General features: G+C 38.9%; 4 protein-coding genes and 1 long non-coding RNA gene across 12 annotated transcripts in view; 3 read left to right on the forward strand and 2 right to left on the reverse strand.

Annotated features, from left to right (window-relative positions):
- Window positions 1-180, reverse strand: part of LOC136828309 (crustacyanin-A2 subunit-like) — a 1,273-nt gene extending 1,093 nt beyond the window's left edge. Inside the window, exon 1 of the mRNA XM_067086180.1 lies at window positions 1-180. This exon is cut by the window's left edge and continues 5 nt beyond it. Within this exon, the coding sequence (XP_066942281.1) occupies window positions 1-130 (130 nt within the window). The 5' untranslated portion in view covers window positions 131-180.
- A 525-nt stretch (window positions 181-705) lies between these two features.
- On the forward strand, window positions 706-1,983 carry LOC136828308 (crustacyanin-C1 subunit-like). Its single transcript, XM_067086179.1, has 4 exons — window positions 706-885; window positions 1,025-1,109; window positions 1,311-1,433; window positions 1,574-1,983. The coding sequence occupies exons 1-4, from the start codon at window positions 745-747 to the stop codon at window positions 1,834-1,836; spliced, it is 612 nt and encodes a 203-aa protein (XP_066942280.1). The 5' UTR covers window positions 706-744; the 3' UTR covers window positions 1,837-1,983.
- A 7,204-nt stretch (window positions 1,984-9,187) lies between these two features.
- On the reverse strand, window positions 9,188-10,823 carry LOC136828313 (crustacyanin-A2 subunit-like). Its single transcript, XM_067086185.1, has 3 exons — window positions 10,257-10,823; window positions 9,688-9,904; window positions 9,188-9,551 (listed from the first exon to the last, which is right to left on the reverse strand). The coding sequence occupies exons 1-3, from the start codon at window positions 10,509-10,511 to the stop codon at window positions 9,319-9,321; spliced, it is 705 nt and encodes a 234-aa protein (XP_066942286.1). The 5' UTR covers window positions 10,512-10,823; the 3' UTR covers window positions 9,188-9,318.
- A 125-nt stretch (window positions 10,824-10,948) lies between these two features.
- LOC136828314 (crustacyanin-C1 subunit-like) lies at window positions 10,949-12,182 on the forward strand. Its single transcript, XM_067086186.1, has 4 exons — window positions 10,949-11,119; window positions 11,302-11,386; window positions 11,515-11,637; window positions 11,777-12,182. Exons 1-4 carry the CDS (start codon window positions 10,979-10,981, stop codon window positions 12,037-12,039), a joined length of 612 nt encoding a protein of 203 aa, XP_066942287.1. The 5' UTR covers window positions 10,949-10,978; the 3' UTR covers window positions 12,040-12,182.
- Window positions 12,183-13,170: 988 nt separating this feature from the next.
- LOC136828315 (uncharacterized) overlaps window positions 13,171-27,674 on the forward strand; it is a 45,447-nt gene continuing 30,943 nt past the window's right edge. The window contains exons 1-3 of one of the 8 annotated variants that reach the window (XR_010849997.1): window positions 13,171-13,467; window positions 13,770-13,933; window positions 22,859-23,018. This is a non-coding gene — a long non-coding RNA (uncharacterized lncRNA). The remainder of the gene's footprint in view (window positions 13,468-13,769; window positions 13,934-22,858; window positions 23,019-27,674) is intronic. The other 7 variants (XR_010849996.1, XR_010849993.1, XR_010849998.1 and 4 more) reach the window with 7 other exon arrangements.

A 27,674-nucleotide genomic window follows, 5' to 3' on the forward strand; every position in this document is an offset into this window, starting at 1 on the left:
TCAAATCGAATTTCGGGAAGACTCCTACTTTGGCGCAGTCCCCTTTCTCCAAGAAATCGGGAATATCGGGAGTGTCCTCGCAGACGACACAGCCTACGATGACAGAAAACAGGAAGATAAAACGCAGCATCTTCGATGTGCTTGTGGAGAACAGCAGCCTGTGCTTGAAGGAGTCGTGCTTGCTTCTTTTATAGTGCTCGATGACGTCTTACAGGTTTGCTTTAGAGGGCGGAGTCTGTTAAGGTGCGTTGTGCTTTCATATTTATGTTTTATTGGCGCCGAAGAAAATTTTCTCAACGTGTTTTTATCGGTATTACTGCTTATACCATGCCCATTGTCACGTAGATAATGTCATTAGGGCTTGATAATATTCCACTGTCCCGAACCGAGAGAGAAGAACATCTAGTGAAAAATGTCACTTTTCTCAGCAAGCAGGGCCAGATTTTCCAGCTGCCAGACGCCGTAAGTAAGCCTGCTAATAATGCTTCCTTCTTATATTTTCTCATGTATCATCCTACAAGTGTCCACATACTCATAATTTAGATTTTATGCTAATTCCGAAGAAGAAGCGCTAAAATTCGAGTCGATGTCCACGCTCCAATTCACTGCCTGTGGAGAGAAGTCAAGAAGAATCTGATTTTCATATTCCTCGCTGACAACCAATTGCTTCCAGCCTCCCTCAGGTATAAAGGAAGCAGGCGGCCTCTACAAACACAGCGTCGTCGTTGATCTCTTCGGTGCAAGATGTTCTCAAAGATTCTCCTGCTGGTGGTGGTGGTCGCAGCCGTGGTTGCTGACGAAGTCCCCGATTTTGTCATCAAAGGCAAATGCCCCGCGGTTGACGAGCAAAGCCTGTGGGAACAACAGCTGCCAAGACATTCAACCGTAAGTGTGACTTTCAAGATTTAGTTTTGTCTCATGCAAATTTAAATCAAAGCTCGTTCGACTCGTGAGCTTAGACATGGTGACGATTATGAAATTCGTCTCATTAAGCTATTTATTTATCTACTTATTTATTTCACAGTTCGGAGGAGTCTGGTATCAACAAGCTATCTCAACGAACCCATATCAGCTGCTGAAGAAGTGTGTCCGGATCCAATATGAATACAGTAAGTCAGGCATTTATTATTTCAAGTTCTTTTCGTGTTATGAAGTGTGATATACTCTTCTGTTATATATATATATATATATATATATATATATATATATATATATATATATATATATATATATATATATATATATATGACCTATTATGACCCGCCCTAGCTCCTGCTAGCATGTAACTTATGTTATATTCCTCCCCTTAGACGGTAAAGGCTTCGACGTCAAGACTGCTGGCATAACCGCAGAGGGGAACCAGCTCAAGAGGAAGGGCGTCCTCACGCCCATGCCCCTCGGAGACCCTCATCTCATGATCAACCTCGAAAACTGTGAGTTTCACGCCCCCGTCTCTGCTTTTGTCAGTCACTAAGATGGAATAATAAATGCTACTGAAATCAATGGATTTCCAGAAAAGATAACTACGCCATCGAACGCTTACTTATCAATTGTCATTCTTTTTCTTCAACAGCCTTCCCAGCGCCCCTCGTAATCCTCGACACCGACTACAACAACTACGCCTGCATGTACTCCTGCATGGATTATAACTACGGCTATCACTCAGACTTCGCCTTCTTCTTCGCCCGAGCTCCCGAGTCCTACGACAAGTACATCGCCAAGTGCAAAGCAGCCTTCGACAGCATAGGAGTCGATTCAAACAGATTAGTCAAGACCGAGCAGGGCAGAGGCTGCGATTACGAGCAACTGACGAAGCTCATCAAAGACGAACTTTAGGTGACAAAGTAAAACTATGACGTTCCTAAGATTGTAGAATGATGCGTATCACAATGAAAAATATACGATAGAACAATAACGCAGTGAAAGGACTTTCAATGAATGGTTTGAATTGTTGTGAAACAATAAAAATAAATATAGCTCTTCTTCTTGTTTGTGAACCAGTTCCTCAATGACGTTCCATTTTACCTTTTTGAAAGTGTAAATGTCTAAAAATGAATCAGGCACGAAGTATACTTAATAAATATTTGGGGAAAAGGGTGAACTGGTTACGAACTTTTGCAGAAAACTGCATTTCTTTCAAAGAAAATTACAAGCGCCTGTATAGAGATTCATGCAAACATAATTTATTCATTTGTATACATTGCCTCTGTTTAGGTACCTGACATACGTTTGATATCAATATATAGCTGGAGAGATGTCTTCTAACATATTCTAGCTTTCGCCCAGTATGCAGATACTGCCTGTATCTATTTTGAGTCTGAGATTAATATCAAATCACTAAAAATTCTCTGGCCCCTATAACTGTTTATCTCCGGGGTGGATTTATACTCAAGGCAGTGTTGGGCTGTGTCACTTTTCCAGGGAACCTCTTTTTAGAGCTAAACGAGTTTTTTTTTTTTTTTTTGCAGGTTGAGGAGGCAATTGTTTATGTCCGAAATTAATTCCAAATATTCCGAAATTTAAAAATAACTCACTCCTCTGGAGAAGTTATCGTTATTTTGAAACTTTCTGGCACTAGTTTTGTGCCTCTACTACTGCAAGTTTGTTATCTCTCCCTGATTAAAGAAATTATTTTTTATTTCACACGGTGGGTTGAGGGGTGCATGGGCATTACTGTGAATTTATTTAATTCTAAATTTCCATTTGGGAGAAAATCTTAAATTTCTTTTCTGTCGAGCATTGAATGTGAATGCTCTATGAGTGTAAATATATACTTACATTTGAAGTGTCCTAAGTTCCTTATCGTTAATTGGGATGGGACTGCTGTAGAGCAGAGACTGGATTCCTTTAGTACTCTAGCTAATGAGCGGCCTTGAGACAACATCCGTCACCATTTCACTTTCAAATATGTCTATTTTACTTTCGTTTATTTTTTCTTCCACCTTCCCAGAACTCTGATTATCTGGTGTCTGTAATTATAAGCTGTCTCGAGTTTGGCTGACATCCCAGAGATGACTCTCTTCTGTTCATGATACTCGATGAGTATGGTGTTAAGAATCTGGTTATATAAGGCGTGAGCACATTTGCTTACCTTTGTCATTTTTTAGTCAGAAAATCATCCGAAGCAGACAAAAATGCTAGTGATAACTAGCAACTGTCTTTCGAAGGTATTTCCATTAACGTATAGAGGTTTTTAGTCATTATTTTTCCATACTGAACGGCATCAAACCATGACAGATAATCTATGGAGAAATGCACAAGATACATGACATTAATATTGCTGGTTTTATATGTGGCATTTTCGGTCGGTCTTCCGCTGTCATTTTCACCAGCGTGAATAAAATCTTCCTCGATGACATAGCCATCAGTGATATGAGAAAGAATCTTATCATAATTCCCAAATTCTTCGTGGACCGAGTTATAGTGCGGTCTCAGGAGAGAACTCTTGAAGTAACATCTCCCTTGAACTGCGGTACGCACGACCTGTCACTTTCCTTTTACCAGTGGGAATTCGGGTTCTGTTCAATACTCTTTTATCCCTTTGACTATCATGACTGGCCAGTCGCTTCTTTTGTAATTATACTCATCCGTCTTCATTTATTTCCTTTTCTGTATTTTTCTCGGCAAGAAAAAGTGAATGTTTTACTCGTCCCATTGGCCTGAGCACTTGCAAAAGAAAAAAATTATTCTGGTCTAAAAGCCAGGTGAAATTGAATGCTTTCCTGTTCGACTCTCTGCTTTCGAATATGGAGAACGTGATAAACCCGATGATGTGGGAGAAGTTCAAAGGAGCAAAAGCCTTTGTTGCCATGAGGCAGGCCAAAAACACAATAAAAGCAGCCTGCTTCTGAAGAGCGAAAACCTGTCTAGGCACAAAGAGCTAGCTTCACGTCATACGTGCAATGAGCTCAAAATGCATCATGGGCATCATGTCGAGGAGTGATATCAAACATTGCATCCATGCAAACATCAATGAGGAATTGAGAATATGGATGGACAAGGAGAGTTTTCCTATTACAAGGGACCTGGAACGCGAGTAAGGACAAACGATAAGTATTGCGCATGAGCTGTAGTTTCTCATCAATGCAGATGAGTTTGTCCTTTCTGTAAGACGTACTTTACTTCTTAGCCTATTCCCTCCCCCTGATAAATTCCCATCTTGCCCTCAACAGCCTATAATTCGTCCATATCAGATCTTCAACCCACGCCTGAGCGCAAGTGATACCACTCCTAGAAGTATCATCTTTTGTCGTGTTACTCATCAAAATTACTCCCAGTATTTTAATTTTTTTTTTAAATTAAAAGAACTGAATAAAGAGGAAGAATTTCATGGTTCTATCCTCCCCGTGTTGTTGTTATCAGATAACCTGGCTGTCTGTTATCCGACTTATGAAGCCTTGTAATCAAGCATGCGGCAATCTGGTAAACGAATCTAGTGCGGCCACAGGTGCGCGGTTCGCAATTATCATCAATGCGGTAATCCTAACATTCTGTTAACAGTATTTGTTCGCTACTGAGGCCACTATATTCTTTCTTGTCTTTTCTTTCTTTGAATCTTCAACTGAAAACTTTTACGGACAGAGGGAAATCAGTCTGCAAAGAGAGACATATTATAGGAAAAGGTAATAGATAAATAAATCTGAGGGAAAAGAAGATAAAACAGGTAGACCTGATATTCGCGAGATGTCAGGAGAAAGAGGGATGAATTTGCTCATCGCTTAAAAATTAGGAGATCAGGGCATTCCACAATTACACTAGGCAAACTATTCCACATTTTAGTTGTAGCCAAGATAAAAATCCTAGCAAGCTGAGTATTGTTAAACCTGATGGTAGAAAACGACGCACTTTGCAGTGGCAGCCTGCCAGATTTCTACGACATACTGTCATTACATGAGATGGCGCACAAGCAACCTAATTCGTTAAGGAGAAAGATTTCTATGGCAGCCTCCGACAACGAAAATTAATTTTAATAAAGAAATATTGTCTATGGAAAATTCTATAATCCAGAGAGAAGACACGGTTCTTGATAAATATTTTGACTTTTTCCTCTCTCATCAACCACATTTACCAGCAACAATCGGTCTAATCCCTAGTACTCGCAACCTGGACCGTCAAAGGTACGATGAGTTGGAAAGGAAATTTATCTTAAAAACTGAGAGAGAGAGAGAGAGAGAGAGAGAGAGAGAGAGAGAGAGAGAGAGAGAGAGAGAGACTGAAGTATTTGATAAATATTTTGACTTTTACTCTCTCATCAACCACATTTACAACAGCAACAATCGACCTAATCCCCAGCACTCGCAACCTGGACCGTCAAAGGTACGATGAAAGAAATTTATCTTAAAAACTGTTTGAAAATATTTTGACTTTTCCTCTCTCTCATCAACAGCATTTACCAGCAAAATTATCTAAAACCTGGACCGAAGGAGAGAGAGTTGGAGAGAGATTTATCTTAAAAACTGAGAGAGAGAGAGAGAGAGAGAGAGAGAGAGAGAGAGAGAGAGAGAGACTGATGTATTTGATAAATATTTTGACTTTTTCTCTCTCATCAACAGCATTTACAGCAACAATCGACCAGCAACAATCGGTCTTTGAAAGGAAATTTATCTTAAAAACTGAGAGAGAGAGAGAGAGAGAGAGAGAGAGAGAGAGAGAGAGAGAGAGAGAGAGAGAGAATTGATAAATATTTTGACTTTTCCTCTCTCATCAACAGCAATCAATCGGTCTAATCCCCAAGTACTCGCAACCTTTGACCGTCAAAGGTACGAACAGTTGGAAAGGAAATTTATCTTAAAAACTGAGACTTGATAAATATTTTGACTTTTCCTGACTCATCAAAGGTTTACCAGCAACAATTGACCTAAAGGAAATTTATCTTCAAAACTGAGAGAGAGAGAGAGAGAGAGAGAGAGAGAGAGAGAGAGAGAGAGAGAGAGAGAGAGAGACTGAAGTATTTGATAAATATTTTGACTTTTTCCTCTCTCATCAACAGCATTTACCAGCAACAATCGACCTAATCCCCAAGTACTCGCAACCTGGACCGTCAAAGGTACGATGAGTTGGAAAGGAAATTTATCTTAAAAACTGCCAACTACGAGGAGAGTTGAGTGTCATAGTCACTACACCAAGAGATCCGGACAGACCAGCCCCTCTTACAGACAAACAGACAAACAAACAGACAAACAAATAGCCAGGCATTCCGAGGCAGGAGGTGGGGAAGGCAATAAAGACATATATGGATAAACATAAAAAAGTTATGTTAAGAAGCCGCAGCTTTCGACTTCTTTCATATTCTAACATAAGAAAACATTGATATCCTTCGCTGTTATCCTTTAGATGACGGTGGATATCAAACATGGAATGCAGACAGGTAAAAAATAAGAATAAATAATAGGCGAGATCGTAACTGTACATCGTTCAAACGCACAGCGCCTACTTTGCAGAGTAAACGCCCTCAATGACCTTCTTTTCTTGTATACCCAGACATGCGAATATTTAAATATATTTCCCATCATCAGTTATCGGCTGAATATGTCCCAGACTTCACTGCCGCAATCATCCTTTAACTGCCGAGTCATGGGACTGTCATAGATTTCATTAGGTTAAATGACATTTTCTCGGGTTACTTCGAGAAGCGATCAGGAAAACGTAAACAATCCCCGTCTCTTCTTCTCGCATCCGTGATCCGGAGGCAAATGAGTGGGCTCAGAAAAAAAACCGGTTTATGTGCTTCTCCCAAGATCAGTTTCTGCAGCAGGAAAGAAGGACTAAAAATAATCACGTGGATACAGAGTTTTGGAAACCATTTTCCTGGTGCAATCTCTTTCTCCTTTTTTTTAAAGGTGTGTATCTCTACCTTTCCCTGCATCGGTGCAAACTAGCTACGACAAGAGCAAAAGACAACAGGCTTTCGGCTCTCAGATACTGAGTATCAGCCTGGCACTGTCGTAATATGGCGTCAAGGAATGATAATGATCCCAATAAACCGCTCGTAATCACTGGCCGTTCTTGCCTCGGGGATTTAGTATCGATTCCGCAGATCTTGCTCCTTCATGACGCGATGTCTTTAATCTCCAGATATGTCACGAAATAGCGTCTGAAGATTATCGCCTCTTACTCATCCCAGGCCATTGGAGTCGTGTAACAAATATCCAACAGCAACGTCTACCATAGACTTCCTGGCACACTCAAAAGTTTGGCGACACTTGGTTTACTTTATTTTTTTATTCTTTCATTCTTTCTTTTCTTTTTGCCTACATACAAATAAAACGAAAGTGAATTTATTCGCATTTACTATGCAGTATCTGAAATCTTCAGGTTCTTCCCTTTTCAGAATAAGTCGTTTTGTTAATCAAAATTCTATCTATCTATCTATCTATCGAATATATGTTTTATTTTTCCAACTAAAAGTATTTTTTACAATCGCAAAGTTCATAGTTAATACAACATCTGGCATCTATATAGGTCACTGATAAAAGAAAAATAAATGTGATCAGTAAAAAGTAAAATATATATGTATATATATATATATATATATATATATATATATATATATATATATATATATATATATATATGTGTGTGTGTGTGTGTGTGTGTGTGTGTGTGTATGTGTGTGTGTGTGTGTGTGTGTGTGTGTGTGGGCGCGTGTTGTTGTGTTTTTCCTTTTTTGCTTACTCTGAGTTGATGCTTTCTCTTCCATTCTGTGGAAAGTACATTCTTAAGCCAATGACATTGCACAGTTGATTACGAGAATGGTTTAATAATAATAATAATAATAATAATAATAATAATAATAATAATAATAATAATAATAATAATAATAATTATTATTATTATTATTATTATTATTATTATTATTATTATTATTATTATTATTATTATTATTATTATTATTATTATTATTATTATTATGCCATTTTTATTTGAATAGGAAAACTCTGAAGTAATTGTTTGATTTCCACAACTAGAAAATGACTTTTTGAAACTTTAGGAAAAAAAAGTTGCTAAAGATTTTTAAAAAAATCGTTTATTGCTTCTGTCAATCTTGAATGGATTCTCAAGTAGTCCCAAAAAGCATTTTAATTGCCTTGAGAATAACAGTCAAAGATTATTTATTAAAGAAAGGTTTGTAAACTTTCATTCAAGGAGAATTCTCAGCATGAATAAGTAATATTTTATGCTTTTTGCTCATCTTTAAACCAGGATTTATACATGAAATTGCTTTCATTGTCTTGTAATGACCCACTGGGGAGCAAACAATTTTACAGATAAAAAGGAACTGATATTAAAGAAAGTTGAATCAGAGCTGCCAAAGTAAATAAAGAATTTTTTTTTAATCTTTAGCAACTTTTTTCTAAGGTTTTAAAAAGTTATTTCCTAGTTGTGGAAACCAAACAAACACTTTAGCGTTTCCTATTGAAATAAAAGTTATTATTATTATTATTATTATTATTATTATTATTATTATTATTATTATTATTATTATTATTATTATTATTATTATTATTATTATTATTCTCGTACATCAGTTGAACAATGCCATTGGCTTAAGAAAGAACTTTCCACAGAATGGTATTCCCAGACTGAAAACGAAGCAGATGGATCTATCTTTAACTTACATAATCTGGATGAGACTGAATTAATGCAGGAAAATAAACAAAATCGCAGCTTTTAATTAGATAAATTCCAAAAGTAATCTGCTGGTTTTCTATATTTTTTCATGGACTCCAGGTAACCCACAATTAATCAATCATGGACTTCATTCTTAGAAAATCCTCTTGGGTCTAATCTAGTATCACTTAAAAATTCTTAAACAGACCTGTTACCAATATGGGCCTTGCCTTAAGCGTGGTATTCTAAACACGTTCGTCGTCTGATTTAGTAGATATATAGACAGTGATTCAGTGAAGCAGACTTTTCATAAGCACGCATGCTCAACTTAAAAAGGATTATAAACACATGTAGTGAAACATTTCCAAGCACATTTTACTCTTTTATGATTTTGGAGTTTCTTGCATTCTGTTCCCAGTTCTGTCAGACGGGATGAAATATTTTAACCCTTCGCAACAGTTGATAATCAGTTTGTTTACTCAGAATCTCACTGCTGTTATAAATCGTTTGACTGAACAGCGGCAGGATTTTAATACGTCTCTTTCTGTCTTTAACGCCTGGATATTAATACAATGAATATACGAAATACTTTTATTTGATATACATAGGAAACAATATATATAAATTAGCCCTAAGAGCTTTCATAATTGATGGCATTATAGGGTGAAGAACATTATCTTTTAAAGCGCCATTTGCTTGAAGCTTCTTCTAGGCTCTGTAAACGCAATCATCGGTGTGGGGGACTGTGAGGAATTTCGAGAAGTCGACTCCGTGCTTGTTGAAGATCGCCTTGCACTTGGCAGTTGCAGGTCCATTGTTCTCAGGAGTCCTCGAGAAGACGAAGGCGAACTCCGTCTTGTAGGCGTTCCAGTCGACGCAGGAGTAGGCGCAGGAGTAGGTGTCGTAATCGGTGTCGACCACTTCATAAGGCCACCCCATGACTGCGAGAGAGAAATAAAGGCCACGTTAGCTCATACAAAGTAAGTTGCTGAAACTCATACCGTAATTAACTGCTCACAGTTGTCAAAATATTTATTTTCATGTGCTAAAACAAGGATAAAGGCAATCGCATCTCACCTGTGGGGAAATCAATCAACATGTGGCTTGCAGGGAAGTTTTTGGTCGGGTAGATTTTTCCCTCCAGTTTCTTGTGTTCTCCCTCAGGGCTCAGTCCTGCCGTCCTGACGTTGAATCCGAACATGGGCTCCGAGTAATCGTAGAAGGAGTTGATGCATTTGGTATATGGCTGGTAGGCGTTCTTGATGATTTCCGTCTGGTACCAGCGTCCGCTATACTGAAATTAAAGTTGTTCGTGAGTTTTTTATATCCGTCATATACAGATAGCCCAGAGAAAGATCAATTTCTCAAAAATTCCTATCAATTTAGCAAAGAATTAAAACAATGCACTTTCCAGCTGCTGAACCACAAGTAATGCTTTAAATTTAGGAACATGAATAATTCCTGAATGGGCATTTAAAATCAAATATGTCTTTAAGTATTCTCCCAAACTTTCATTGACAAATCCACTGAATTTCTCCTTAGCAAGTACTAACCTAGGTTTCTCCTATATTCGAAAACTATTCACAGTTCACTCTACGTAATCATCGTACTCATAGAACAGTTTTTTAAATCATGAAATTTCTTACCCGTCTCAAATCGAATTTCGGGAAGATTCCTACTTTGGCGCAGTTCCCTTTCTCCAAGAAATCTGGAATGTCAGGAGTGTCCTCGCAGACGACACAGCCTACGATGGCAGAAAGCAAGACGATAAAGCGCAGCATCTTCGATGTGACTGTGGGATTCAGCACACTGTGCTTGCGGGACGTATACTTGCCTCTTTTATGACTCAAAACGGGTTTGCTTTTGAGGGCGGAGTCTAATGAGGTGCGTTGTGCTTTCATATTGTATGTTTTATTGACATTTTAGTAAGTTTTCTCATTGACCTTTTACAGGTATCACTCCTGCCACTGTGTCTATCATTGTGTAGATAAAGTTATTAACCCATGATAGAGTTCCTGTGTCTCAAATCAAGAGAGATGAACATTTGATGAAAAATGTCACTCTCGTCATCAAGCAGGTTCAAGTTTTCCAAATGCCAGATGCTGCAACTAAGCCTACTAATAGTGCTTTCTTATATTTTCTCCCTAATCATCGTACTAGTGTCTGCATATCCATTACGCATCTATGAAAATAATTATAAAGAAGCGATGAAAACTTCGAGGTGATGTCCACGCTGCAGCTAACTGCCTATGGAGAGATATCAAGAAGAATCTGATTTTCATATTCCTCTCTGACAACCGATTGCTTCCAGCCTCCTACAGGTATAAAAAGAAGCAGGCGGCTTCTGCGTTGATCTCTTCGGTGCAAGATGCTCTCAAAGATTCTCCTGCTGGTGGTGGCTGTCGCAGCCGTGGTTGCTGACGAAGTCCCCGATTTCGTCATCAAAGGCAAATGTCCCGCGGTTGACGAGCAAAGGCTTTGGCAAGAACAACTGCCGAGACATTCAAGCGTAAGTGTGATTTTGTTCATTAATTGTCTAGTGAATCTGAAGATTTTTAGTATTGCCTCATTTCCGGAAAACATAAGGATAAAAATGTAAAAATCATCCAAAGGTCATGCAACAGTTAAAGTTCGATACAGTGAGAATTTTCAACTTTATCCGAGTTTTCTATTTCATTTTTGTCCTTGTAGTTCGGAGGAGTTTGGTATCAACAAGCAATTTCAACGAACCCGTATCAGCTGCTGAAAAAATGTGTCCGGATCCAGTATGACTATAGTAAGTTATTTTAAGTTCTTTTCATGTTCTAAAAGGTGCATTGGTTGTTAAAAACTATTCATAAAATCACCGTGTATTTTACTCCTACTAGTATATACTTTATTGTATATATCTCTTCTCCCCCTCAGACGGTAAAGGTTTCAACGTCAAGACTGCTGGCATAACCGCAGAAGGGAGTCAGCTCAAGAGAAAGGGCGTCCTCACGCCCATGCCCCTCGGAGACCCTCATCTCATGATCAACCTCGAAAACTGTGAGTTTCACGCCCTCATTTCTGCTTTTGTCAGTCACTAAGATGGAATAATAAATGCTAATGAAATCAATGGCTTTCCAGAAAAGATACTACACCATCTAACACTTACTTATCAATTGTCATTCTTTCTCCGCAACAGCCTTCCCAGCGCCCCTCGTAATCCTCGACACCGACTACAACAACTACGCCTGCATGTATTCCTGCATGGACTATAACTACGGCTATCACTCAGACTTCGCCTTCTTCTTCGCCCGAGCTCCCGAGTCCTACGACAAGTACATCGCCAAGTGCAAAGCAGCTTTCGACAGCATAGGAGTCGATTCCAACAGATTAGTCAAGACCGAGCAAGGCAGAGGCTGCGATTACGAGCAACTGACGAAGCTCATCAAAGACGAACTTTAGGTGACAAAATTAGAATTATGGAGTTCTTTAGGTTGTAGAATGATACGTATTACAATGAAAAATATACGATAGAATAATAACGCAGTGAAAGGATTTTCAATTAATGGTTTACACTTTGTGAAACAATAAAAACGACACGCCTCTCTTTTTGTTTATGATCCGTTTCCTCTACGATGGCCAATTTTGCCTTAGTGAAAGTGTAAATGTTTTCAAATGAATCACACATGAAGTGTACCTCTAAACCACGTAGGAAAACTGAATAGGCTGTGTTATATTGCAGAAAAATGTATAGGACCAACAATGGGCAAAGGAAGCAATTCTCCAAAACCTAATGCAGGTGACCTTTATGATCTACGGACAATGAGAGCATTTGAGAGGATTTGTTCCGTACGGAACTCTTCCACTGGAAGAAAATGAATTTCAGTTCACAAGATCATCTCAAAAGTTTGTTACGCAGTAAGTAATCTGCTGAAGTCAAAGATATAAATATCTTCTCATGATCCTCTCCAATTTAAGATCCACTTTTTACTCCAGAGACCCTAAAATCTCCTAACAAAATATTATGAGAATACATATGACTAGCAATGAGCGTTCACTTTGGTAGTTGGGGAAGGTACTTGTTATTACAAAGGGCAGGGTTTAAAAAAGTAAAATAGTAACCGACTGATTTTCAATATAAAATTTAATTGAGAGGTAGTATGGTTTTTATAAAGTAACAGAAATTAAGTAAGTTAGTTAACATCATGATTTAGATGATAGTTGAACAAGGGTTTGAGATTTTTAGGGTGCAAATAAGTGAAATGGGCAAAGCTGAAGACAAAGAAGTAGCAGAAAGAAAATAAAGTAACTACTAAAGATGGCATTGATGTAAAAATCTTGTAAGTGAAAGAAACATTAAATAACAAGGGAAATCAGCGTTAGGTAGGAGAATGGGTAATAAATCGAAAGTTAAAAAATGAAATTCTTCTTTGTTACAAGTTTCTGAACCGAACTTTGTCTAGACTATGGTAATAGTATAATGTGGGCGCAACTATGTTTTTTGTTATGAAGAGGGGTATCCTTTACTGTTTACCCTAGGATTATGGCCCCTTGCTGGCATACAGCCATACTTTATCATTTCCATATGCTTGTTAACCCTAGTTCCCCCGCCAGAAGACCTAGAGTCTCCTTTGTTGCTTTGTTGAAAATTGGTCCACTCCCTCAGGCTATACATTTTTACCATGTAATAAAAAAAAAATCTCTGGGGCCTAGTTGCGTTACTAGAATGGTATCTTATTATTTTAGCTTCATAGTCAACATATTCCAGCTCATAAGATAGCAACTAATCCAAGTACTAGGTTTAGTTAAAATCTGAAAATGTTACGTAAATTAAATAAGTGTATCGTCTAGTCGTCATTTCTGAGGCTTATGGAAACCCTCCCGATGTTGGTAAGAAATGCCTAGCAAATTTTTTGAGTAATGTAACTCTGTTTGGGGCCGAAATAGGTCTATATGCCTTCTCGTAATTCAGGAATGCTTTTGTGATCTAGCAGGAAATTGATACAAGCATTTCAGTGTATATATGTAGTGCAGTCGAGTGTGATTTTACAGAAAGCTACGCCTGACCGTAATTCAGTTCCAACAATGATTGCGCCGGTGTGTCCGTAAGAGCCCGTTATAGGTTCTTTTACACTTATTTATCTTTGTTGGAAGTTAAATGTAATCGTATATATGCATTTTATGTTTTTCAGGAGAGTTTTCTGTTGCTATGTAGTGAGGAAATTAACCAAGCCAAGCACAGCCTAGGCCTAAGTGAACTTCACTCGAAAATGGTAGCCTATTCTATGAAGACGATTACAGACCAGACGTAGCCTGTACCCTAGGCTGTGCTGGGATGTTTTGACAGGCGTTTTTGGTGAGTAGTCTATGTCAGGGTATGTGATATAGTTTGTTTTAAGCCAGCTATGTTTAGATTGCTGTACATTAATAAGTTAAGGTAAGGTTTACTGTAAACCTAATTGCTATATATTAATAAGTATAAAGGTAAAGGTTTACTGCAAACCTAATTGCTTTCTGGACCTGAAAATATATCTCCTATGATATAGTGTGTGCTTTGAATGTTTCGGACGATTTGTTTCTTTGGCAAATGAGTCGTTTTAGAGATACTGGACACCCCTATATCCCATGGTTATGGGGGACCACAATGGGAAAACTGAGGTTTTGGGTGGGGAAAAATGCCCAGGGTATACCCCAGTCTAACATAGGGCTGTAAATTAAAATGAGCAGAGGTTTGATGTCACCTAACTACCACGTACCTGGCTGGGGAAGCAGGGAGAAACCCCCTTGACCCCCCCCCACCCTAACCTAACCTACAGCATTATGAATTAGAATGATAATAGATTGTGACCTAACTTGGTCATTCTAAGCCGGCTGTCCGCGGTGAGCTAGACTGTGGCAATTGGCGTTTTTCTATGTTATTTTACTTGCTTTACAAGAATATAAAGTAATATTTTGTCGGCCCGTTGTAACTAAACTGTAATTGACCTTTGAAGACTACACAACTTGAATTACCTAACACAGGGTAGGTCTAAGCCAGCATTCCGCGCCAAGCCCGCCCCCCCACCTCCAATAGCTAAAACGGCAAAATTGTAACCAGTAAACACCTCTAGGGTACGTTATGTTGGTATTTTTAGGGGTGTTTCCTGGTTACAATTTTGCCGTATTAGCTATGGAGGGGTGGGGGATTGCCGCGGAATGCTGGCTTAGACCTACCTGCCTTAGGCAATTCAAGCCGCATAGTCTTCAAAGGTCAATGGCAGCTTAGTTACAGCCGGCCGACAAAATATTACTTTAAATTCTTGTAAAGCAAGTAAAATAACATAGGAAAACGTCAATTGCCATAGTCTAGCTCACTGCGGACAGCCGGCTTAGAATTACCCCTAACTTAACCAAGGGTGCCAAGTTCTTACCTTTCTAAGGAGCTTCGTAACCTAGGTCATGAGGTCCTCACATACCTATTCACATAAAAACCTGTAATAAACCTATTAATCTCAATCAGAACTTGCAGAAGTATCATAGGTATTATATCAGAAAACCCGAAGCTTTAGCCATCAAATGATTTTGTGGCATATTTATGTATGAATAATTCAAGGTGTCAGAACAGATGGTTAAGATACCAGTGCTTACTAGGTTACCTAAGCCAGATTTTGTGCATTTTGGTATTACGCTACAGTAAACTTGCATAACAGTGCTTGGGCCCACATGCACAGGATAGGTCTTCTGTGTTATTTCAGTAACTGGCTAGTACTGGTGGCCTAACAGACTCAGTTGCTTCAGAAAAAAAAGCTGCTCCCTGGCTTTTTATCACACACTGGGTAATTACAATAAATTGGGAGAAGTTGGATCTTATGCCTGAGCAGCTGGCAAAGTACTTAATCATGCTAATAGACATAGTAGCAGCAAGAATTTTTCCGTCAGACCTGCATCACCAAATTCGAGTGGTGAGAGCACAGTCCCTGTCACAGCTGAAGCAACCATCTCATCTTGGACAGGCAATCGTCAGTTACCTGTTATCCATGAAGAGACTCGTGTCTCAAGGGCATCTGAAGCAGCATTGGTTGGCTTCAAGTGACCCTCCCTGTCAAATGGTGCCTTTTTGCTGGGAAATTAAGGACCATTTTTGGTGGCTGGACAAGGGAATCTTCTCAAGGTATATAGTTTAAATTTGTAACCTTTGTATATACAGTACTGTACTCTGTTCTTGGACTCATCAAAGGAGGGGTGTAGCTCACAATTTGTGGATTACTCTATTCTGCTTCAGGTGTGTGGAGAGAGAACAACCTTTATCTTGGAAATGCCTGCAGTACCTGTTGCCATACAAACATTCCAAGATTGTGTGGTGAGTTAATGCATGGTGTTGATGAATGACAACACGACCATAAGAGCAAACGTCAGCAAGCAAGGGGTGACAGCTTCCCTTTATCTCTGCCAATTTGAAATGCAAATGAATGAACAGATGGTTCACCACACTTTTGAGCTGTCAGTCAGGTACATTCCTGGCAGGAGGAATGTTCTGGTAAACCAGCTCATCTATCAAGGGCAGGTAATGGGGACAGAGTGGTCCCTGCATCTTCATGTGCCAGAAAGGCATATTAAGCTTGGGGAGCATAAGTGACTGATCTGTTTCATGAGTGATCAACTGCATATTGATCACTACAGTTCTCAGTATGAACTTGGCAACTTTGTTGGTCCAATTCTGAGTGGCACCACACACTGCAAGCTGTAATGGTTAATGTGCAGAGAGAAATTCCCCCATGGCTCACTCTCTTCTGGTAGCTCTGACCCTCAGCCTTCACACTGGAGGTATCAAGGAGTTCTTGAGAGAGAGTTGGGGTTGGTGGGGACAGATAATCCCAGGGCCACACAGGATGTTCTTAGCTAACTTGTATCAGGAAAAGTGGGCCACCTTCTGCAGATAGTATTGTAGACCAGTCTCTTTTCATTTGGAATTACTTTTCAACAGATCACAGACAACCTCATTTACCTGTGTCAAAACAATTCGCAGTTCCTACAAAACTTGGGACTCCGGAATGGGATGTAACTCTTGTCCTCCGCAGCATAACGTGTGTGCTGTGTGAGACCTGTGATGAGGTCTTGGGTCAAGATCTCGCCCTCAAGATTTTTTTTCTGGTAGCCTTAGGCTCAGCAAAGCTTGTTGGTGAGTTGCATGGCCTGTGGTATCTTGTCCAACTCTTGAAGGGAATGTAGTCTCTCATTCTCTTCTGTCCCTGAGTTTGTGGTGAAAACTTTCTGATGAGAGATTTTTGGAGAGAGTTTTGGTTCCATCTGTCCAGGACTTTTGTTCTTGGGATTCTGGAAAAAGGCTCTTGTGCTGGGTGCAAGCCATGCATTACTATATGGGAAACCAGACAGTTTAGGCCAGCTTTTGAGTATCTCTGGTAATAGTGGCAGGCTCTCCTTTTTTCTGTATATTAGTGATCAAGCTGACCTCTTGCAGGATGATTGTTTAGCTTAGGAAAGAGCTCATGATTTCAGGGTGTTGGCTTGTCCCAAGCCTTTTGGGGAACCTTTTCAGTTTCATAGGTGATGAGGGTAGCTGTCTGGCAGTGCCAAACTACCTTCATCTCCTTTGGACATGACAGGCTGCTCAACATATTGTGTGGTCACCCAAGCATTTCTTGGACAAAAAGCATCTCGCTGTAGGTACAAAAAGCACATGTAACTGGAAGTTGAATGGATTATTACAGTTTGAACTGAGGAATACTTCCATGAAAATGCTCTGGTTTGTATACCTAGGAAAATTTACAATGTGATATTGTCCTTAAGTTCCCAACCCAGAGCCTTTTAATCAGCATAATCCCACCTCAGTTAGCCCTGCATAGTTCCTGAATGTGTAAGGAAAATGTGATGTATTATCAACAGGTGAGTGGGCAGTGCCCTGCCACTCACCTGCATGCCACCTATTAACCACCATATTACCAAGTTTCAGTGACTGTTTCTAGCTGGAAATAGTTGTTAAAGCTTGGTAAGATGGTGGTTAACTGGGTGATTGGAGGGAGACCGACACTCATCTGTCATAAGCCAGTACATTTTCTTTGGCCATAACCAGGTACGCCATCTTAATGTGCTCTGTACCTTTGACTGACTGTCAAGTTGAAGCTTGTTTCATCTTTAATTGCATCTATTGTTTTTTGTACAGCACAGTTATGAACATGAAAATTGAACAGCAGAATGTGTGAAGGACACAAGTGGGTGTTTAGCTACCTGATGTCCTGTGTGTTAGTGTTTTCCAATGGGAGTACTTTCACCGGTCTTCACAGCAGAAGAGACTCAACAAGAACAGAGGATTATCAAAGATGTTCGCATTTGTCTTCAGGGATGTTCTTCACCCTTTACCTTCTCAGACTCCCTCCCTTGCTTCTTATCCTTTCAGCTTGTACTCCTGTGACTCAGTCTGAGGGAGTATGCACATAAAGCTAGGTGACTAGCAAGCACTCTCAGAGTCCTTACCCAGGTGCACATGCAATTGAAGCCATGGTATGTGCTCCTGAATTGCACAGTAGCACTTGATCATTTGTCTGTAACTTCTCTAGTTTGGTTTCTGCTACAGACTGTGTTCAAGATAGAAATAACATATTCCATGCTAGATCATAACTCATTCCATGTTAGATTCTTTCAGAGAAGGTGATTTCATGCTTGTAGTTGATCTGAAAGGCTTCATTGAGTTTTGGGGAACATCAGTAATCAACCTGTTCGCCTCACAGCTGAACAGGGTACTCAGTGTGTTATGCTTGCTGTTCCTGAATTCTGGGCTGCTCTGGAGGATACCTTCCAGTACCTCTAGGACAATTTGAACATCATTGCCTTTCTGCCATCAGTCTGATTCACTGAGTAATCAACCAAGTTTTTGTTACTGTTTGTCAGGTAACCATAGTAGCTCCTTAGCCCTATGCTGGATTGGTATCATGCTCTGCTAGCTCCTTTGGTTGAGGTCAAGAGAGTTATTCCCCTTTCCCTTTTGGTGAACTCTTCCCTGGTAGGTGCATGTTTCAAGTTACCAGCAGTCAGTTCAGATCTGCAGCCTTACATGGATTTAAGTTTTCCAACAGTTTCTATGAGAAGAAGGGCTTTACTCATATGATTGCTTTTGGGGATGTTTGATATCCTTTGGGAGACCTCATCTAACTTGTACCAAGGAAGTGGACCATCTTTTCTGATTAGTGTCAATGACCTGGTCTCTCTGGTTAGACCTAGTTTTCAGCAGATCATGGACTTACTCATCATTCTTCATAGGTACAAGAGCTTCAGTCCCTGTGGTGAAGTGTATCATTATGCCTTAAACCAGGTCTTCCAACTTAAGGTCATGGACCTCTCTTCCTCAGTAGAGTTTTCTGTGCTAACAGGAGTTTTAGCCTCTTAAGTGGGATGATCTTACCATCAGGGCTTTTTTTTTTTTTTTTTTTTTTCTTCTTCTTCTCTTCTTCTCTTCTTCTCTCTCTCTCTCTCTTCTTCTTCTTCTCTCTCTCTCTCTCTCTCTCTCTCTCTCTCTCTCTCTCTCTCTCTCTCTCTCTCTCTCTCTCTCTCTCTCTCCAGCCTTACCCTTATCAAAGTGTGTTGATGAGTTGCAGCCTTTTGTCCAGTGTTAGAAGTTAATGAAGTGAGACCACTGTCTATTCCACCAGGGATGATACCAGAAATTTTGTGTTGCTAGAAGAATATTGATGAAAGCAACAATCAGGATAAGAGATCAGAGCGATTTTTTGTAGATGATGATGCAAAGCATAAGGTCCTAACAAAGACCTTTACAGATGGTTCTAAATGAGAAGATGGAATCTGCTGTTGTATTCAGAGATGAATTACAGTATATATTAGTGAAACCACCAGGTTGGTCATTAATGAATACAGCAGAGATGATGACTGTAGTCCAACCTTTGGATCAAGCATGCCAATCAAAATACACCTTATGTACTATATTAGATTCAGAGTAGGGATGCAGTAGAATCCATAAATAATTGTAATTCAATGCATCCACTTGTTTACAAGGCATGGGAGTGGCTTTTCCACCTAGTTTTGTTCGGAAAATACTTATGTTTTTGTCATGTCTGAGCTCATGTTGGGATTCAAAAAATTAGGAGGCTGAGAAATATCCAAAAATGGTGCTCACAATAATATATACACCATCAAATAAAGAAAATTCACCCTCTTTGACATGAAACCACCCAAAAAGTCATATATTTTAAGGAAATCGCGAGAGAGATGGTCTTCCCCTCTCCTCACCAAAAATAAGAAATATAAAAGTATGAGCTGCATAAGCTACTGACTGTCTTCCTTCCAAACAAGTTAAAAGATGTGGCATTGTTTTAAGCTGGCTGAGGAGTGGGCAAACATGCCTAAACCATTAACATATTTGAGAGAGCAGCAATGCCCCAGAGTGCTCATACTGTGATGAGTTGTCATTAATGTAGCACACTTTGGTGCATTGCTCTGAATATAGTATTGGAGATTCAGTGTTGACCGGAAATTTCATGCACCCTTCAGATTGTAAATAGATAATAAACACCAAGGTTGTAAAGAGAAATAATTACATTTTTCCCCTAACATGAAAACATTTTATCATACAATCATATTCCAGAATTATTTTTTTCTAACAATACCATAAGTTAGGGATTGGTTAATAAAAGGAGTATAAGTAAAGATTGAAAGTTTAGTGAAATGAAAATTTTTAAAGTGCTATTACATTATCATCAGACCATTTCATTACATTTAGCATTGAATGACCTTAGGGTTAGAGTGCTTGGACCAGTGGCATAATTCCTTACATCCATCCATTCTATTTATAGAGGAGATAGCTTCTGACCTCATGGTGTGAAGTGGATTTTCCATTAAGTCGGAGTTTGTATGTTTCTGTACCCCTCGGTAGGTTCCCAGTGAAAGTGTACATGTAGACCTTATTTAACCGCACCATATACAGTACAGTGCAGTTTACTGTTGTCAGACACTTAGTTTAATACCTTCATTCATTGTTGATTACAACACAAAATACAAATTTGTAAGTGAGAATACAAAAAAACACTGGTTTTAACTATCTTCTTCAATACCAGTAGCATATGAAAAAATGTGATAGTCCCCATCCAAATAATAAATCCGTTTTCTCTGAGACGCAAAGCTCGATTACGTTTTCTTTATGTACTAGTTGAAATGTGTATCCATTCATTCGTTTCATAAACATTATTCATTATGTATATAAAGTATTCATATATATTTATATATATATATATATATATATATATATATATATATATATAAATGAATAAATGGATAAATATATAATTAAGAAGCAAATAAATGGATACTCTCTACTAGTAGAAAAAAAAACGTAATTGAGCTTTGCTTATCAAAGAAAACGTGTTATTATTTGTATGGGGGACTATTACATTTATTCATGAACTGCTAGTATCGATGATGCTAGCTAAAACCAGGGTGTTTTGTTTGTATTTTTACTGAAGACTTGTATTTTGTGTTTTAATTAACAGTAAATGATCTCATTTATTAATATTCATAATGACATTGGGAGTAAAGATGCAGTATTGTATTCGTAAATTATTATAAGAAAAATTGTGAGTATCACAAGCAAGAGAATAGGTTTCAAAATCCCAAAATGAAGTGTTATGATGTTATTATGTTTTATTGCATAGTTCAAAAATGTGGATAGACACTTTTTGTTTGTAATCTAAGATATATATATATATATATATATATATATATATATATATATATATATATATATATATATATATATATATACAGTATATATATGTATATATATATATATATATATATATATATATATATATTATATATATATATATGTATGTATGTATGTATGTATATATATATGTATATAGTACATATATATGTATATATATATATATATATATATATATATATGTATATGTATATATGTATATATACAGTACATATATATGTATATATATTATATATATATATATATATATTATATATATATATATATATTATACATTATACATTATATTATATCTTAGGTTACAAACAAAAAGTGTCTATCCACATTTCTGAACTATGTACTAAAACATGAACAGATCATAATAGATGTCATTTTGGGATTTTGAAACCTGTTCTCTTCTGATATTCATAATTTTCTCATAGAATACTTTAGGAATACAGTATAGCATTTTTGCTCACAATGTCATTAATTATTTGCAAGTAGGCAATGGATGGAGGTACTGCATGCTCGTCAGACTATCAATCCCACTTTATCTTTGGTCAGAGTTAGGTATAGGAAGCACACATGCTACCTTTGTTGGTATAATTTTTGTATGCAGGAAAATTTAGCATTCACCAATCAAGAGCATCCCCAAATTGAACCACATAATGCTGCCCAATACGGTTACTTTTATATTTATGATATGAGGCTGATGAGAGAAACAATGCTTGCTCTTGTGGAAATACATTCCATGATCTCAGTGTGAGCAGGAATCAGTAGCATGGTACTCTAAACTTGTGGCATGAAAGTGAGTTGGGGTTTTCCCCCACTCCCCTTCTGTTATGCTGTCATGGCAACCAAGTTTTCCTCAGTTGTCTTTAAGTGAGGATGTCTTGCGGTGTGCCTAGTGACTGCTAAATTGGAATTTGTTAATTTTTTTTTTTTAGAAATAAACATAGTTGCCATTTATGTAAGAGTATTCCTCAGTACGAGGTGGAATCGGTTTTTGAAACTTAACAAGAAGGTAGTTAAGTGAGGACATTATACTGTGCTCTTGCTAACTGCGAAGTTTGAACTTGTGTTTGCTTTTATTGTTTTGTTCACTTTACCATGGATAAGAAGCATGAACAACGGAAGTGTAATGGGTGTGAGATACAGTATGTGGCCCTTCATGCCCAGCTCATTTAAGATGTTAAAGAAGGTAGCAGCTGAGTTTGTCAGTGTGATGAGTTGTCATCAGTTGCACACTTTGGTGCATTGCTTTTAGTGCAGTGGAAATCCTGTGAAGATAGAAATTTCTAGTCTGAGATTATTGGAGATAATATTGACTTTCATTCTCTTCAGATTTTTCAAGCCTTTAAGATTTTACAGAGATAAAATTGATATCATAAATTATTCTCCTAATTTATAAAATTTTTTTTAGCAAATTTATTGTTCTAAAATTATTGTTTAAAAAATACCATGAGTTTAATGGTTGGATAATGAGAGGAGTATGGGTAACTGTTGAAAGCTCAGTGAAATGTCAGTTCTTAAAGTGTTGTATTATGTTTCTCACCACTTTGTCATATTTACCAGGATCACAATGCTTGTGCCGTGACTGTAAATTCCTTACGACGATCCATTCCATTTGTGATGGAGGTAGGTTTTGGCATAGCGACATAAAGGGGGGTTTCCAGTAAGTTAGAGTTTGTAAATGTCCGTACTCAGTAGGTTCCCAGCTAGTGGACGTATACAGGTAGGTCTTATTTAACCGAACCATATACAGTTCAGTACAGTTTACTGTTGTTGGACACTTAATGTAGTACCTTAATATATAATACCTTAATATACTGTTAATTGTAACACAAAGTACAAGTTTATAAAGTGAGAAAAAACCTATTTTTAGGTATCTACCTTGGTACAAGTAGCAAATGAATAACTGTGTTAGTTTCCCATACAAATAAAATAATCTGTTTTCTTTCATGAAACTTATGTTTTCTTTTTCTAATGGTCTTCAAATGGTGGTTCTGTTCATTTGATTTGCTTTATTTGACAATTACGAACAGATTTTCGTTCAACATTCATTTTAAATATTTATGACTAATAGTAGCAGTAATGGTAATCTGTGAAAATATAATCTGAGATTAAAGTGGTGGATGCGTAAATGTTGGTGCTGGCATAATCTGTTACAGTGTAATGTCTTAGGTGTTCAATAGTGTAGTGCTAGTTATGTCATACAGCTACTAGAAATTAATTTGACCACTTCTTTTTTGTAGTTCTGCATATGTGTATGTGGATTACTGAAATTACATATGCCATAAGTAAGGAAGAGAATGTGCTGCATCTTGAATTTACAGGTTTTGGAGTTGAACTAATTTTTTCTTTCAGTTAATGTTCCTGTATGCTTAATACATTGTTACTTGCCCATATTAGTTTAACCAGAACTTAAGGACCTTTTAGATGTTAGACTTCATCGTAGTGATTTTGAAACCTGTTCTGTTGTGATATCTTCATACCTTTCTCATAGAATACAGATACTGTACTGCATATTTTTTTTTCCTACGAGAATGTAGTTAAATTTTTGCAAATAGACAATGGGTAGGGGTACTGCATTCTTACCTGACTGTCAACCCTATTTTATTTTTGGTCAGTGTGTGCCAGGAAATTTAATATTCAGTAATCAGTAGCATGCTCAGATCAAACCACAATATGCTGCCGTATGTGGAAACTTATGTGATTTTAATAAAAGGCTAGTGAGACAACGTTTGTTCCTGTGGAAATACAGCCCATGTCCTAGTATATAGGAGTAATACTCATTGCGAGCTTGAATCAGTTTTGGAAACTTGGTAACTAGGTAGTTAACCTGTGGGTCTCCCCCCACTCGTCTAATGTCACTCATCACACTTTCTTCAGCCCTTTTTAAGTGAGGACATCTTGCTGAGCTTTTGCTGACTTCTGAGTTGGAATTTGTGTTTGTCCCTACAGTGTAAATAGTCGCCCTTTAGTAGGAGTATTTCTCAGTGCAAGGTAGAATTTGTTCTTTAAACTTAGTAATAACATAGTTAAGTGAGGACATTTTACTGCACTCTTGCTAACTGCTAAGTTTGAATTTGTGTTATTACTTTTAGTGTTTTGTTCACTTTACCATTGTTATAATGTCCCCATTTTGGGTGTTATATGTTATAAAATTGCAATACACTCCCTGAACACCTGAATTACCCCTTGTCACTGACCAGCCCGAATTATTTCCCCTTGTGGGTAATTAACTGTCAACGTTACTAACGCTACAGGAAAGATCTTGTCAAATGAGTTACCTGAGGTACCGTTGATAACGCTGCTGCAAATACCGGCCGACAGAGGCCGACATCCTCAATTGTTATTTGTTCACCGTACTGTGTGGGTGTGTCCCACATCAGGCGAACTTTTGGTCATTTAGCCCAACCCCATTTAAAGAATTTGGACATCAGATTACAATTTTGGACTGTTTTCAACGCCTTTTCTCTTGGATTTATACTTTGACTGGATTTGGAACTTCTCTCCCGGTTTTAACTTTGGATCGGTGCTTTGGACTCTATTGGATAAGTCAGACAAGATGATGTCGCCGTCTGCTAGTGCCGCTGCTTCCACTTCATCTACATCTTCGACGACTGAGCCTTCTACTGCTGGAGATGCTGCCGCGCATTGGTCCTGCACGTCTTGCAAGCATAGGATGACTACCCTCAAACATGATCGACATTCTGTTTGTATTTTATGTAAGAAGGTTCAGTGTAGTATCAGTCAGAGATGTGACGAGTATAGGTGTTGGTCACTAGATCAAATGGAGGATTATTTGAAACACAGAAAATCCTTTGCCTCAAAGAGTAAGTGTGGGTCAGGATCAGCTGTAGGGTTACAATCAGTAGATAAGGAAGCGTTTAGATTCAGAGTTATTTAAGAAGTCAGAGGACAGTTTATCATCCAGTATGTCTAGCCTATTTCTAGCCTGATGAGTAAGTTAACAGAGAATGGAGATAGTGATAGTAGTAGCATAGTTGATTCTAATCATTCTTTTTCAGCCCCCCTGCCTGTTCCAGAACCAGCGCTTGCCGGGGGTCATGGAGAACCGCAAGCCTCGAAGGTAGGTTCTGCTGGCCCCCCTGGCCTGGAGCAGGCAGTGTTGGCAGCAGATTCCCCCTTCCCACTCAAGGTGTAAGTTCTGAGGCTGATGTAGAATTAGGTAAGACACACAAGAGTAGGGAAAATAGGTTAGGAAGAGTTCAGGAAGAGAAGTGGAAGGTGCAGTCTTCTTTGGGTTCGGGTTCGGTTGGGGTTTCTAGTGTGACGGCTGCATCTCGGATCCATCCTCGGTTTTATTTCCTGCTTGGAGTTCTTTACAACAGAAGGTTTCTAAGTCCGTGGTTCGTCGTTCGCATGTGGTTTCGGGTTTGTCGGGTTCTGTAGTGTTGGAGAATGCTCCTTCGTCCTCAAAGGTTCCTTTTCCTTCAGTGGATGAGTTTGGTTCATCTTGCGGTGGTGGTAATTCTGGTGATAGGGTTTTCAATTTGGCTCAATATAATGCAGAATTGTTGGGTTTGTCACAGGGTTATGGATTACTAGTTAGGCAGTGTTTTCAATTTTGGGTTTTCCAGTATATTCACGATCATGTCTTGAAGAATTTTCCTGGGTTTGCTAGTAATGTCTGTCAAGATTATCAAGGAGGAACAGAGTCAGTCTAGTTTTCTTTATCTAAAAAAAAAAAAAAAAAAAAACTGGCCCCTTCTGTTGTTTCTGAGTTTTCCTTTTTTCCCTGATTTCTTCTAAGCTTTCTTCCAATGTCTTTACACAATCTTCTTCATCGGGTTACTCTTCAGAGTCTTCTCTCGCTCATCCTGTTTTCTTTGCCATTAAGTCAGCAGAGCAAAGAATTTTCATTGGTTGAATCCTGTAATGTTGGAGTTTTTCAACGGCTCCCTCTCTTTCTCTTCGGGGTTGAGGTAAGGTGTACCTTTGGTGGGGCCGTCTTCTTTAGCACCTTACACGGGTCCTGTAGTTTTCTAAGGATTCTGGTCTAGGTGCTTCACAGGCGGTTGCGGAGTCTTCCGCAACTCCGTATTTTCATCCTTTACTGGGTTTAAAACGTAATGTGTCCTCCGCGGTTCTTGTGGATGCTACGGCATTTAGCGTATCGTCTGCATCATCGTTGAGTGTATCGGTACCGATGGTGTCTTCAGCCTCTCCTTTTCGCTAGAGTAGCTGGTAATTTTCCTTCTTCGGTCCCCATTGGTTCTGCAGCTTGTAGCTTGTCCTGAGAAACACCTTTGAGTACTGGACCAGTTGGTATGTTCTCCACCTGTCCAATGTCGGCGGTAGGTGTTCTGGTGGTTATTCTGAGTGTGGCTGCTTTCTTTTATCTCCTTCTTCTACTTGTTTCTCAACTTTTCCTGCGGCTATTTCTGTTCCTCCTCCTAAGGTGTGCAGTGTGGGTTCGGGTTTGGTTCTAGGTCATCAGGGAGTTCTTCCTCCCTCTCCCTTAATCAGTGTGACTTTAAGTCCGGATACCCATCTTGGTGCAACGTTGGTTCATCTGACATTGGGTGGATCGGGTGTTGCGGCCTCTCCGCTCACAGGGGTGGGCGTTTGTCGCCCAGGTGTTAGGTCATCGTTGCTGGGTGGTGCAGGGTTTGCGCAGTCAAGTGCGTCTGACTCAAAAGTTTTGTCATCGGCTTTAGTTGGAACAGGGTTTGCGCAACCGGGTTACAGTTGGCTCAGGTATGATGGGGTCAGGTATGTCAGGTGTTGGTCTCGCACATCCTGGTGTAGCAAGTTCTGGATTATCGGGTGCAGCTCTTGCAGGTGGTCAGTCTGTCTCTTTTCCTGTCCCAGTTCGGTCAGACCAGTCTGACAGAGAATGCTCTTTTGAAGAAGAGGAGCCGGCACCAGATATAGGTTTTTTTCTCCAGCGAATGAAAGTGAGTATAAGCGGATGGTGGACTTTATCCATTCTCTGTATTCGCAGTCCAGGCTCCTGAGGAACCTACACAACCAAACCAAGCAATGTTTGAATCGTTGTATGCAACTAAACCAGTAGTCTCCCAAACCTCAAGTAAACCGGTCTGGTTTGGCCGAATCGGGCAGGTATTGAGGGAGGCAGTGTCTAGGTTAGCTTCTCTTAACGGGTCGGGTAGACAGGATTCAACCTTGATTCCTAATCGGAAGGGGTTCTGTAGGGTAGTGGGTAACCCTTCTGCTGGTGTCAGAGTTCCTCCCAACGATTCTGTTGAGGCTCTTCTCTCTTGGGTTCCTTTGTCGAATTGTTTGGTAGTAGTTACATCTCTTGAGGCTTGTATTTTGGAGGACACTTTTCGCAGCCAGTCTGAGGCCCTTTCCCACTTTTGTGGATGTGGTCTGGGTTGATGGGGTTTCTCAAACAAGT

This window comes from Macrobrachium rosenbergii, chromosome 42, assembly GCF_040412425.1.
Source record: "Macrobrachium rosenbergii isolate ZJJX-2024 chromosome 42, ASM4041242v1, whole genome shotgun sequence".
NCBI lineage: Eukaryota > Metazoa > Arthropoda > Malacostraca > Decapoda > Palaemonidae > Macrobrachium > Macrobrachium rosenbergii.

Coding starts and splice junctions, on each gene's coding strand:
- LOC136828308 (XM_067086179.1), top strand. CDS start 745: ATGTTCTCAAAGATTCTCCTGCTGGTGGTGGTGGTCGCAGCCGTGGTT. Junction 886..1,024: donor AGCTGCCAAGACATTCAACC/GTAAGTGTGACT, acceptor TTTATTTCACAG/TTCGGAGGAGTCTGGTATCA. Junction 1,110..1,310: donor CCGGATCCAATATGAATACA/GTAAGTCAGGCA, acceptor TCCTCCCCTTAG/ACGGTAAAGGCTTCGACGTC.
- LOC136828313 (XM_067086185.1), bottom strand. CDS start 10,511: ATGAAAGCACAACGCACCTCATTAGACTCCGCCCTCAAAAGCAAACCC. Junction 9,905..10,256: donor CGAAATTCGATTTGAGACGG/GTAAGAAATTTC, acceptor CTTTAATTTCAG/TATAGCGGACGCTGGTACCA. Junction 9,552..9,687: donor GTTGATTGATTTCCCCACAG/GTGAGATGCGAT, acceptor TCTCTCTCGCAG/TCATGGGGTGGCCTTATGAA.
- LOC136828314 (XM_067086186.1), top strand. CDS start 10,979: ATGCTCTCAAAGATTCTCCTGCTGGTGGTGGCTGTCGCAGCCGTGGTT. Junction 11,120..11,301: donor AACTGCCGAGACATTCAAGC/GTAAGTGTGATT, acceptor TTGTCCTTGTAG/TTCGGAGGAGTTTGGTATCA. Junction 11,387..11,514: donor CCGGATCCAGTATGACTATA/GTAAGTTATTTT, acceptor TCTCCCCCTCAG/ACGGTAAAGGTTTCAACGTC.